Source organism: Danaus plexippus, chromosome 5, assembly GCF_018135715.1.
Source record: "Danaus plexippus chromosome 5, MEX_DaPlex, whole genome shotgun sequence".
Classification (NCBI taxonomy): Eukaryota; Metazoa; Arthropoda; class Insecta; order Lepidoptera; family Nymphalidae; genus Danaus; species Danaus plexippus.
In genome coordinates, this window is record NC_083539.1 from 7,010,706 (window position 1) to 7,024,027 (window position 13,322).

Below are 13,322 nucleotides of genomic sequence, written 5' to 3' on the forward strand. Positions count from 1 at the left end.
TTGATCGAAATTATTACAAATATTACTAATTCAGTCAATATATTTCATTATTATACTTTTCTATTTAACCTACATATTTTACAATATACTTACAGTACGTAAAGAATTCACACCAATATCAAGATATTTCAATTCAGTTAAACCAACGAAAGTTCCTGGTGAGAGTTTTACTAAATTGTTTCTGCTCAGATCCAAAACTACCAATGCTGATAGAGCATTAAGGTGACTGTGATCCATGTTCTGCGAATAATAAATATAAAAAAAGTTATTATATTTGAATATAAGAACATAAGTTTAATAACTGTCGAGCTTCACAAATTAGAAACATATACTTCAAAGTAAATTTCAATATTTTTAAAGTCTTTCAAAAACAGATATTTAACTATTAATGATATTTTTTAATTAAAACAATAACTATATTAAATAAATATAATTAAAAGTGGATAATCGAATCAATGAAATCAGGTTTATTTAATCCATTGAATGCTAAGAGGTTTCGTCTCATTTAAAACGACTGCCCGGAGAGTCGGGCTGACGCTGGAAAGACAGTTGACGCTGGAAAGACAGATGGCGCTGGAAAGACAGATGACTGCTGGAAAGACAGCCGAGGGCAACGGCCTAGCAAGCCCAGCCCGGGATTTACTAAGCTAAAAGTCCTATTAAGAAAAATACCCCTAGGACAGTCCGAGAGGGGGGGCGAAAGATCTGTCCACCGGTCGATGTAAACGGCGAAAACGGCGCGAATACGGATTTGAAATGCCCTACGTGCGGGAAAAATTACAAGAGACGAGCCTGGTACATTAAACATCTAAAAACACATAATGGTGTTGAAGCACGACAATCGTCGGTAAGTTCTTCAACTTTCACTGCGGATAGAGTTGACCCTCATGTATCCCATGGTGAACCATTAACTGGAAACTACCAGGAGTCCATTGACATCCGGACACGTCTTAGCATTCCAAACATGAAACAATCGACTTGGAAAGTTCACGACGACAATTTAGCGGACCTGTTAGAGCATCCGGGCTCGAAGCAGGATTTCAACTCGCGAGTAGAAACTTTCCAAAATACTATTTACGACTACTTTAACGAGCAATATCCACCTCGAAATCATTACGCTCGCAAAAATAAAGACAATTCTTTCAAGATAAAAATGAGGAGGAAAAAACGGGAATTAATAAAAAATCTACGTATAGCCAAAGCCCTAGGCGACAATCACCTTAGTCATCAACTAGCTAGGGCGTTAAGATCAATTCTAAAATTAATTCAAGGAATATCGGCGCAAACCGCAAAAAATCGCGATATTTTTGACCGGGCAAAACAGGAAGTAGATTTTGATAAAAACCCTTTTGAGTATTCGAAAACCATTTTTAAGAAAGAACGCGGACAGCTTCTCTTGACCAATGAACAAATTTACGATCATTTTAAGAGCACATACGAAGTGCCTAAAAGTGTAAGACTCTATGCGGATCCCAACGATCAAAAACCTGGAATTCCTCGTTTCGATTTCCACGGCATCCCTCCAACGCTAGATGAGATAAGTATTCAGATAAAGAAAAAATCGTCTAAATCTGCGCCGGGACCCGATGGTATCCCATATATAGTCTTTAAAAAATGTCCATCGGTTCGTAAACATCTCATAAATATATACGATAAAATCTGGTCAAGGAAGCAAATCCCGGAGTGCTTCGGGAAAGCAATTTTTGTCCTCATTCCCAAAAAAGATCGAGTCACAGATCCGAAAGATACTAGACCGATAGCCTTAACAAATACTATATCCAAAATCTTTTTCTCAGTTCTACAAACGAGAATGACGCGATTCATGCTCAGCAACAGGTATTTTAGGCCAAATCACCAGAAAGGGTTTTTACCCGGAATTTCTGGCTGCCTAGAACACAACACTTTGCTGTCGGAGAGTTTAAAAGATGCTAGGAAAAGCGAGAGGCAAATTACAGTTTGTTGGATAGACTTAGAGAACGCGTTCGGGTCGATACAACACGAATTGATGCTATTCGCGCTAAGATGGTACAACTTTCCGCCCCTAGTTACCGATATGATCGCGTCGTACTACTCAAAATTAAAGTTTTCTATAACAACTAAAGAAGGCCATTCAAAAACTTTTAGTTACAATGTAGGACTATTTCAAGGTTGCTGTTTGTCTCCAATTGTATTTAATATTGTAATTAACATCTTAGTAGATAAATTAACCAGCAACGAGAAAAAATGGGGGTATCGGTTCAAGTTTAATAATAAATACACGGAATCCATTTTAGCCTTCGCTGACGATCTCGCAATACTGACACGTAACCCCAAACACTGTCAAGTACTATTAGATGAAGTGGATAGATTCTGTGAGTGGACCGATGGATTGAGGACAAAACCAAGTAAATGCCACTGTCTGTGTCTCGGTAGGCGGAGTACAAGATACACCTCATACGATCCGGGATTATCGTTAGGCGGTCAATGCATTTCTACGGTTACAGAAAATGCACCATTTAAATTTCTCGGTCGGAAGATTGATAATATAGGTCGTACTCCATCTTTAGAAGGTATAGTAGATAGCTTTTTAAACGATCTCAACAAGGTAGATAGCCAACAGATCAGTAACGTTAAAAAAGCTTGGATCTATGATAATTATCTGACTTCACGTTTAAATTGGCCTTTCCTCGTTTATGATTTCAATAAAACCCTTTTGTCAAAGTTAGATGCAGGCGTCATAAAGATGTTGAAGTTGTGGCTCGGGCTCGCGCTAACGGCTGATTCATCGGCTTTATTTAGGGATCGCAATAGTTTTGGGATGAGTCTAAAAAGGCCATCGGAGCTCTACAAACACCTAAGAGTTTCCAAGAGATATATCCTGGGGAAATCCCAGGATGACGTCGTTACATCGCTCCCAAAAGACAAAGATGCCCCAGAGCTAGAGTCAAGGCTTCAATTCCACAAGCAGTTTATGATAGGAGCGCAAAGTAACAGAGTAGGGTTAGGATCAAGTAGGAAGGTCCAAGATACGGATATATTGAAGTCTTTTATTCGGCAAGACGAGAATGATAAATATAAGATCCATGCAATAAGTTTAGAAATGCAGAACGAGTGGTTAGACATAGGAGATTTTTGCATCCCATTAGCACTAAAATGGCGCACCTTAATCCATGATTGGTCGCCAGCATTGCTAAAATTCTATCTCAATGCGTTCCAGATGACTCTCCCAGATCAAAGTAATTTAGTAAGATGGGGTAAAGGTACCGAAAAGACTTGCTATATCTGTGGGAGGGCAGTTGGAACTGCTAGGCACTTGTTAGTGGGATGTAAGGTACTCCTCGATAGCGGTCAATACTCGCGTCGTCACGATAGGGTTCTAGAAATCATACGTGAAGCGGTTAGTCTTTCGGTAGCCAGAGCGCAAAAGGAAATAACCACAAACGAGCGATCAGTAGGTTTTGTGAGAGAGGGCACTAGGGCTATAAAAACAAATGTCAAGCCTTACTCCATCCTTAAAGCGGCTACTGATTGGACTATAATGATGGATACGTATGAAAAACAATACAAAATCCCCGAGGATATTTGTGCGTCGGCCTCCAGACCAGACATATTTATGTATTCGCGAATCTTAAAGCGCGTTGTGATGATAGAGCTTACGGTTCCTTGGGAAACCAACATCCCCAAAGACCATACCATCAAGGTCAACAAATATTACGAGCTCACAAACGAACTCACTCGAAATAGGTTCGTCGTGGATTTGTACGCGGTAGAAGTGGGAGCGAGAGGTATAACGGCTAAATCTCTCTACAACCTGCTAAAAGACTTGGGCCTGTCCAGAACTCACATCAATTCGTTCTTGGAACGTATTTCGAAGGCAGCCCTAGTAGGTTCTTTTCAAATATGGTTAGGTAGGGAGAGGAGCTTGGACAGTGGAGGTGAGCGTTTAACGCGCGTTAGTTAGGGGCCCCTTAAACCTACACCTGGGTCGCAAGTCCCAGGCACTGTTGAAGCTCCACTCCCTGCAACGCAATGGACCCGGCACCCGCACGGTGAATCCATTGAATGCTAAGAGGTTTCGTCTCTGTAATATAACGAGTTTATATTTACCGTTATCATATTGCTGGACATATTCAAATGCTTTAATCCGGCGAACAATTTAAGTGCAACTGTCGGAAAATCGCCTATAAAGTTTTCCGACAAATCCAATTTCTCCAAGTTCTCTATTCCTTGAAATACGTCACTGTTGAATTTGGACAGTCTGTTCCGTCCAAGATCCAGACTCTCTAAACCTTTCAAGCCTATAAATGCTCCTCCTTCAATCGTAGATATCATGTTCCCATGCAAATCTATTTCTTGTAACGACTTTTGAGATATGAAAGTTGCTTGTCGTATTATGCCTAAAATGAACAATATTATTTATTTAACTCAATGTCGAATTAATAATATTACATTTTAGATGATATTGCACGAAAATTAATCGTTATCTGATACATGTAAATTAATCAAGTAACAAAGTAATTGGTATCCTAAATGGAAAAATAACTTACCTATTCTATTTTCTCTAAGCGAAAGAACTTTTAATGACTGTGGCCCGTTGAGAGAAGAGGATGGGACGAAATTCATATTGTTACGGTTCAAGCGTAAAACCTGAAAAAAATAATTTATTAATTTAAATTTTAAAAGATGTTTTTAGAAATTCAAAGGTAATTTTCACGTTTTTCTTTGAGGGCATCATATACTGCGACTTATATCAATAAAGTTGTTTATTTGTCTTCTTATTATCTAATCATTCATCATTCTTCAAAAATTTATTCTTTATTAAAGAAATATTTTAAAAATGATAAAGCTTTATACCTTGAGCACATCGCAACCAATTAGGAGACCTTCTTCAAGTCCTCTTATATTATTTCCGCTTAAATCCAATTCTTCCAACGCTGGAAGATTGTGAAACTCGGCGGTCGAGAAGATTGGATTCAAATTGTCACCGAGGAGATTATCTTCTAAAACTACTTTGGTAATATTGCCTTTGATTCCCGCTAACAAACGGTCAGGCAACCGACGGAGACTGTTATGAGAAAAGTCCAGCTCTTTTAACGGAAGACCGTAAGATGAGAAAATCTGCAAAAATATGTTACATTATTAACTTTTATAATTATAAGAAAATTTCTCTTTCTTAACTTTATCGTAATTTAAGGATATTATAGATACTATGTGTATTTAATTATTTTTTTTACCGACGTGTGATATTTTAAAGTCCTAGTTTTTGTTATTTATGAAAAAAAAAGCAGCAAAGACCTATGTCGTTAAAAATTTTATACAAATACATATATTCTATGTTTTAATTAATTTGAATTTATTTATCCAACTCTTTACAATTTCTATAAAAATAATAAAAAAAATCAAGGCACATTACTATGTTGGAAGCTAAATTATTCGCCATAGGCTCTGTTATTGTAGCTAGCTTTATATAACAGCATTTTTAAAATTTAATACGTATCTGATAAAAGCGATCACCATAAAATTACGTAAAACCCTGTTTCCCAATATTCGATAAACGTATAAACCTCAAATCTATCTGTCGTTTATATAACACCTGAACGAACGATTCCACTTCGATGCACGTAATACGTCCCCAATACGAATGAGCGTATGGAAACGAAATAGGATATGAAAATTTTATAATACAAAAGAGCCGTACCCATTACGAGTAAATGTAAAAGCAATTGTTTAAATTTTAACTTACTATAATTTTACAATTGAAATAAAATACCTTTTTAAAAAAAAAATAAAGAAAAAAGTATAGTTTCAAATAGCTTTTCCGTGGTAGCTTTTAAATATTGTACTACTAAAGGTTTTATATTACTACTAATTGATTAATGATTTTTCTTATTTCTAATTTGAAACTTCACATTAAATAAGAATTATGATTTAAGGAACGATTGCAATTTTCGTATAGAGTTTTTAAAACAATAATTTATAATAATAAAAATTCGGAGTGTTTAAATTGTCACACAAAAAAGTAAAGTTACATGCAAGTGTTAAATTACCTTTATCATAATTTAAACCTAAAATTGGCTTACCGTCGACATTAATAACATAATACATTTATATCATAAAACCACATGCAACGGCCATATTTATTATTTCAATATATTTACTACAAGTATTAATTTTTGTTGAAATAACTCATCGACGGGTTCCGTATATACGAGACGAAACGACGCCGATGTTCTGTGGTAATCAGATCATGAATCGCGTGACATCTATGATAGAAATCTGATCACCGTTTCAGCGGATATTTCTTAATTGTCAGTAGCGAGACCGTCAATGTTACACGGAAGAAACAAGAGGCTATATAATATTGTATAAACATAAGATATTATACACTAAATACTTTCTTATTTTCGTTGACTTCTTTTCGTCAACACAGAGTTTAATTTATTAAAATATAATTTATATCGTAAAACTCTAATTAACACGTAAATAAAAATTGCAATTCAAACATTTTCGTGTTTACAGCAAATCGTTGAAGTCGCAGCGGTTGCTGATCCAAATGACTAATTATTATTTAGTTGTTTCTACATTAGCGAACAAACCTGTGTTGGTAATGACTGTTGTCCAGCCCAACGTTGACTGAACGAAACTATGGGGGCGCCGTAAGGAAGTGGTGGAAAGTCACCCGCGAATACCACGTGGTCACAGTTCATCAATATTCGTAACTGCAATGCTCTGTCGACTTGAACCCTGCACCGACAAGGGTACCGAAGGTCATCGTTCAACTCTGAACACGGTACCCATGGTTGCTGACTGATGACGTACGGCATGAAGAGTAATAGAAGAAACCACATTGTAACCTAGAAGAAAAAACAAATATTATTAGCACTGATTCTCAACATTCACCTTATATTGCTGAAATAAATTAATTTTATAGAGTATATTATAATTTATGTACCATTTTACCCGTTGAATATAATACCAAGGAGTATGTATGTGTATATAAAATTGGATGTTAACTTTTACGCATTTTAATAACAACAAAATCTTATGGATATATCAATTTGCATTTTATTGTACGAAATTGCTATACTTATACGCTTTATGGGCCTTTGATGTCTTATCAAAGCAATTCAAACGAAATTCTACAAATCCTCAGTCAAAGGCAATTTATTCAAATTGATGAATAATATAATATTGTATTAATTTCCTGATTATAAAAATATTGGCAAGGGAATTACTTAAATTATGTCATTGGGGCCCAGACGGGTAATTATATCTTTAATTGTATTTGATTGAATTGTTTATAAATTACTATCAATAATTACTTTTTAATTGTTTTTACTAAAAGCATTGTATATTTAAAAACTCCTTTAAAAATGGACTAGTGACAGGCTTCAACTAAAAGTAATCAAAAATACAGTAAAATATTTATCCGAGTTTTAAAAATTGCTTTTACAGGCACCTTATTGGTTGTTAAAGCGAAATAAATTTAATGACAAACTGAAAATTATTAAATTCTTTCGAATAAGGCACTAAATTAAAAATATTAAATGTTAACGTCAGTATTATTTTTAAAAGGAAATAAAAAATTCGTATCACGTTCCACCGATCGTAATGAAATTATTTCAACGTCAATTACAAATGAATACTTTTACAAATAACAATTATTTAAACTGTAAGAGTCTTTTTGATGACGCTCTTTGGTGAAACAAAAAAAAATTAAATGTTTATTTTTATATAATAATGAAAATTATATATTTTTAAATAATCATTAATTTTGAATACATTTTTTTTATTCGAATAAAATAGTTATGATTTTTTTTTGTTTTGTTTAAACGAAATAGTTATCAAATTTACAGGCACAAGCAGCGTAGAACGGGAAATACAGTAATGAAAACTCTTTTAAACTTTTAGACCAAAATATTAAATGTTTAACTTGACGCTTTGTATTATTTGTTAGACGTACCCATGTGGCAGAACGTTTGAAATATAGCTTAGATTTTGTTGTATAAATTAACACTTAAATAGGAAGGTATAATACAAAATATTATTTTATCTATTCACTATCTTTACCTTGGAAATTTAGCAACTTTCTCCCTTGAATGCAATTACCTATCGTATTTTGTGTATGAGATTTTTTTCGAACGTACTATGAGAGAACAGGAAAATTATCTTTAACGAGGTAATAAATAATAGTCGTTTTCAATCTTTTATTCAGTTTCGATTTGTCGTACCAATTTGATACTTCTACATGAAACAATGACCCTGTTCCTAACTTTGTAGACAAATAAGATCAAACATATTGCGAAGTAGCTCAGTTGTTAGGCATTTGTTTGCGAAGTTAGCACTCTTTGGCATTTACGATATTGGATATTGCCTTATCATTAGGAAATAAAGTTTACGACACATTATTAAATATCTTCGAGAACCAATATAATGATCTATAATAAAAAAAATATACAGCCGTAAGATTTTTAATCGATTTTATTGCATGTGACCTCAAGCCCAATTGATTATTTTGATATTCTTCATGGGAGTCAACAATCTGTTAAATTTTTAAAAATAATATTAAAAAAAAAGAATAACTTCACGAAAAAAATTAATTAATTTCAATGACATAAATAAAATTAGAATATCTGCTTATTATTTTACTTTCTCAAAATATAACAACGCAAATTATTCTGGATATAACAAAAGATCTTGCTGAATATTTTTCTGGGAACAAACAATAACAGTAAAGTTCAGAAATTTCTTAAATTTGTTCAAGAAACAGTACATCCAAAAACAACACAGCTTGACTTTTGAACCTCTCCTCTTTTAATAAGCTAGAAATATATCTCCGTAACCTATTCATATATTTTCGTTCGATGATACCATTTTTTTAACGAAACTTCTTTCTAATTTAATGTCAATTGTAAAATACTTTGATCGAAAATATTAAATTTAAAGCTTTACGTAAACTTCTATGAACTCGCATACACCTAAATTGTTCTGAATTCCTACATGTTATTGCCTGTCATTCGTGGGCACACACCGTTGGTTTTTCCACGCGGTAAGCGCGACATTTATGTTGTAAATCATAAATTTCCACCTGCTGTTCCCAAATTTTAAATTTATTTTTGTTTGTATTCACATAACAGATTTTTCAATATTAAATTTCACAGTAAATACACTATATATATATATACACGTATATATTATTTTTTTAATTTGATTGTAAAGTTATATATATATATAGAAGTTATATATATATATATATATATATATAAAGTTATATATATATATATATATATTAAGCTTTATAGAAAACTTTATAAATGTATATTGCATTTACTTTATACATTAAAGCTGAATATTAAAACAACCCTTCTTGAAAACTATAAAATCAACTCTTCAAAAACATCTCACTGATAGAAAGCAGCTGCCTGGGGTTGAAATTCTTTACCTTGATATTACCTACTCTTTATTAAGAGAACTTTAAATTAAATATAAAATACAAAAACATCAATTTAATAAATGACTAATAGTAATAAAAATAATAAATAAAGTATTTACATGATTTTAACCATATAATGTATATAACTGCTTATCTAGTTTTTAATAAAAGTCTTTTTAAAATTAACTCAAACAATCTGCAACATCAGCTTACTTAAATATGATTTTATCATTAAGACTAGACACCAATAAAAATTTACAAAACATTATACGTTGTACTAAGGCTTTCTTTTAGAGCTTTATAGTAACTTGAAAATAATGACTGTAGGGTCATTACGTAATGAAACTTATGAAGATTTTTGTCATTCCTGTGTGTCTATTAATTATGCCTTATATCAAAAACTATAAAAGACCGAGGCTGATCAATTTGATTTATATCGAAATATGTTTAGAATATTTTATGGAAAACAAACGAATACACAAACAGACTCTCACATTTATTTCATATATCGTCTCCGTTTTGCTTTTTAAATGCATAACTATTAAGAAATAATTACAACAACTGTAACTGTAGAAGTTGTCAATTCGTCTCAATAGTTGTAATGTTTTCAAACGTGAATCTTAGACACAATTTTATATATAAATACATACATATAAATGAAAAACCTTCAAACTATTTGTGTTCACGTCGATGCACTCATGGTAGACAGATTTCATTTCCTTCAAAATATATCCCCGCGGTAAACGTGATCTGTTTAATTATCAACATACTAATGAGATTTAACGAACCGACCTAAGCCTGTTAAACATTCCTTGATATATTATCTATTGAATAGATAAATATTCGTCATCAAGTATATCTTCAAAGTCTATCATTCTATATATATGTATTTGTCTTGCAAAATTGGTGATGAGTTACCCGTAACGATTTCGCGTGTAGCGCAACATATATGTATGCATGTAGCACCTGAAATAATTCAAGGCATTTTTTTTTATCGTTAAAAAAAATAAAATTCTATTAAATTCAAAAATGAACATTAAATTGAAATATCAACTGGTACTTTTCATAAAGATTTAATAACATAATAAAACTAATAAACAATATTTGAATGAATTCTTTGTTAACATAATGATACCTTTATATTATATTTGCAACATCCTTAAAGCATAACAAAAGAGAATGGTTGCCCTTTTATGTATTTCTATTAAAATATAATTAAATATGAATACATTGAACATGAGGTTGCGCTTTTTTTAATTGAATTAACGTAATTTATGTAAACAGATGAAAGAATGTAATCATTTATTGCAGCGCTCAAAGATATTACGAGTTAATCTTACGAACGCAACGAAAGACGGTATTGTTTGAGTGAAATGATTTCCATAATAAATTAATTAATTTAAAAAAAAAAAAAAGCTAAAGAAAGTATTTCGAAATGTTTGATTACGCGGTATTGAATATAAAAATGGATATTAAATATTATTATCTGAAATAGTTTGTATTTATATTTATGACATATTTTAAACGACATAATTTTTAATGAAATTTTCCATTTAACATACGTATTTGCACAGAAACTGTTACATACATTTTTGCACAGAAACTGTTTCCTGATAAAAATATAACATTAGCCGTTTAGATAACACAGCTGAGGTAGAAACAAATTAAACTCGGAGCACTTGCGGCCTGGCGAGTACAAAGTTTTTGTCGTTAGCGCTCACTATAACCGTTTTGCAGACATTAAGCGTTTAAATAAATGTATGACTTTTATCTCCACTGTTAAACAAAGCTGCTGGGAAACATATGTTTTAACTTTTAACTTACGGCTGATGATTTAGAAAAACCACTGTAGGTTTTATAACCGGTTGCCGATTTATACATTTTTTTATTCAGTAACTTCTTTATATAAGAATAAAGAAAACTGTATTTCGAATTCAGTATATACAGCATTCTGCTTCCGTGTAATGCATATTACATGCACAATTTACCCATAAACAAATGGAAAATTTATCGATAGCTGAATATTCCAATCACTGCTGCATTGACCGATATTGTGCAACTTATCCGTAAAATTGTTCATCTCATTTACTTCCAATTTTCCACATTGTCTCCCGCATATCCTTTATAGCGTTCGGCTCGATAAAACTGACGTCAGAAACCAAAGAGGTTGAATTTATGAAACTTAAATCCTCTATCTGATTGTTTTTTTTTTTTATTGGTCTATTTTAGGAATTGTAGTCGAATTTATTGAAACCTCATAGGGGCTTTAAATGGCCAAAATATAAATCGAATTAAACCAAAACACGATATGGAACTTTTACTTCTTTCAGTCTATTGATAATTTTAGTCTCAGAATATCGTCAGTAATTTATTTCTCTTTCATTATTTACATTAACATAAAAAAAAAAATGTATTTACAATATTACAAGACAATAACTATTCACTACAACTTATAGTTATATAGAACAGTGTTCTCTCAAATATAGTATTAGCAAAATATATGAAAACGTTTGATACTACTGAGCTATACTACAAATGACAGGTACCATCTGCAATTGGTAGATGTGAAGTAATCCAAAGGACTTCCAGTAGGAATTAGCTAGAACGGTATTATAGTTCAAGACATTCTCTTTACAAGACATGTCATCATCTGGGTCTTTCCTTTCGCTTCTTGTTAAATTGAATTGCAATATTGATATTAATTAATAAAATTGCAATTTATCAATCAGATTAGATTAATAAACAATCGATTGATGAGCAATTATTGCAAAATTCACTAACACGAGAGGATTATCCCAAATACGGATTACGATACGTCCTCATTTAGCTTAGAGCAGTGAAGCAGACAGTCGGTAATGGATAATTAGAAAAGTTAGAAATTTAATTTGAATTCCCAAGTCTAAATAAAATTTACTTAAAGTTCTTTGAGATATTATATATGTATAAATATATAATATGTTATATTTATACGAAATCTATTTGATGTAAAATTAAGTTCATGTCAGCTAAATGTCTTGGGCCTTGGGCCTGTCCAGAACTAACATGAATTCATTCTTAAAACGCACTTCGAAGCCAGAACTAGTAGGTTCCTTTCAAATTTGGTTAGATAGAGACAAGAACTTGGACAGTGGAGGTGAGCGATAAACATTTTAAACGCCCCTTAAACCTCAGGCACTGTTTAAGCTCGTCTCCCTACAACGCGATGGACCCGGCACCCGCACCGTGAATCTATGGAATGATGAGAAGTTTTCGTCATGGTCGCCGTTGCCATATCTATTAGAATATGAAAATCGCAACAGCAGAAAAAAATACGGCCTACTTAAATATGCGAGCGAGACAAAGTGGTTCGATTATATATAGTATTTTTGATTCGATTTTTTAAAAGAATCAGGAAAAAAATAATTCTTAAGTAGAATGATGGTATTAAAATGGCTTGTCGGTTAAATTTGTTACCTCACAAAATGTTAAGTTTGAGCATTATGTTACGAACGCAGAATGTAAGTGCTTAATTATGTTACATTATTTGCAATTAATTAACCCGCTTCTGGTAACAGTTAAGAATATTTTAGATGGTTTGTAACAATGAGGAAGTTAAGTTAATTTGAACTTCCTAATTGTTAAAACAAAATATGTATTCTCTTATGACCTAAACACACTGTATTGTGTCTTGCATAAATAAAGAACGAATTTATTTGCTGGATTTAAAAAATCAGATAGAAAAAAACAGTGTTCGCAATTAGTTTTTAGTATAAAATCCGTTGACAAATGCATATTCAAGCTAATGTGATAATTATGTTAATAAAAGATGATTTTAAGAAGTACGAATACGTATTTTAAATGTACTTTTAAAACATAGCTTAGATATTGCAAGTCAATCTTTTCAAACTGCAGTGAAAACATATGGTATAGA

General features: G+C 32.3%; 1 protein-coding gene across 2 annotated transcripts in view; it reads right to left on the reverse strand.

Moving 5' to 3' along the window:
- LOC116769208 (protein artichoke) overlaps nucleotides 1–13,322 on the reverse strand; it is a 30,413-nt gene that overhangs the window by 3,325 nt on the left and 13,766 nt on the right. For both annotated transcript variants that reach the window (XM_061529254.1, XM_032660247.2), the window contains exons 2-6: nucleotides 6,576–6,833; nucleotides 4,834–5,097; nucleotides 4,527–4,626; nucleotides 4,087–4,376; nucleotides 94–240 (exon numbers count right to left, since the gene is read on the reverse strand). In XM_061529254.1, coding sequence (XP_061385238.1) covers nucleotides 94–240; nucleotides 4,087–4,376; nucleotides 4,527–4,626; nucleotides 4,834–5,097; nucleotides 6,576–6,833 — 1,059 coding nt within the window. The remainder of the gene's footprint in view (nucleotides 1–93; nucleotides 241–4,086; nucleotides 4,377–4,526; nucleotides 4,627–4,833; nucleotides 5,098–6,575; nucleotides 6,834–13,322) is intronic.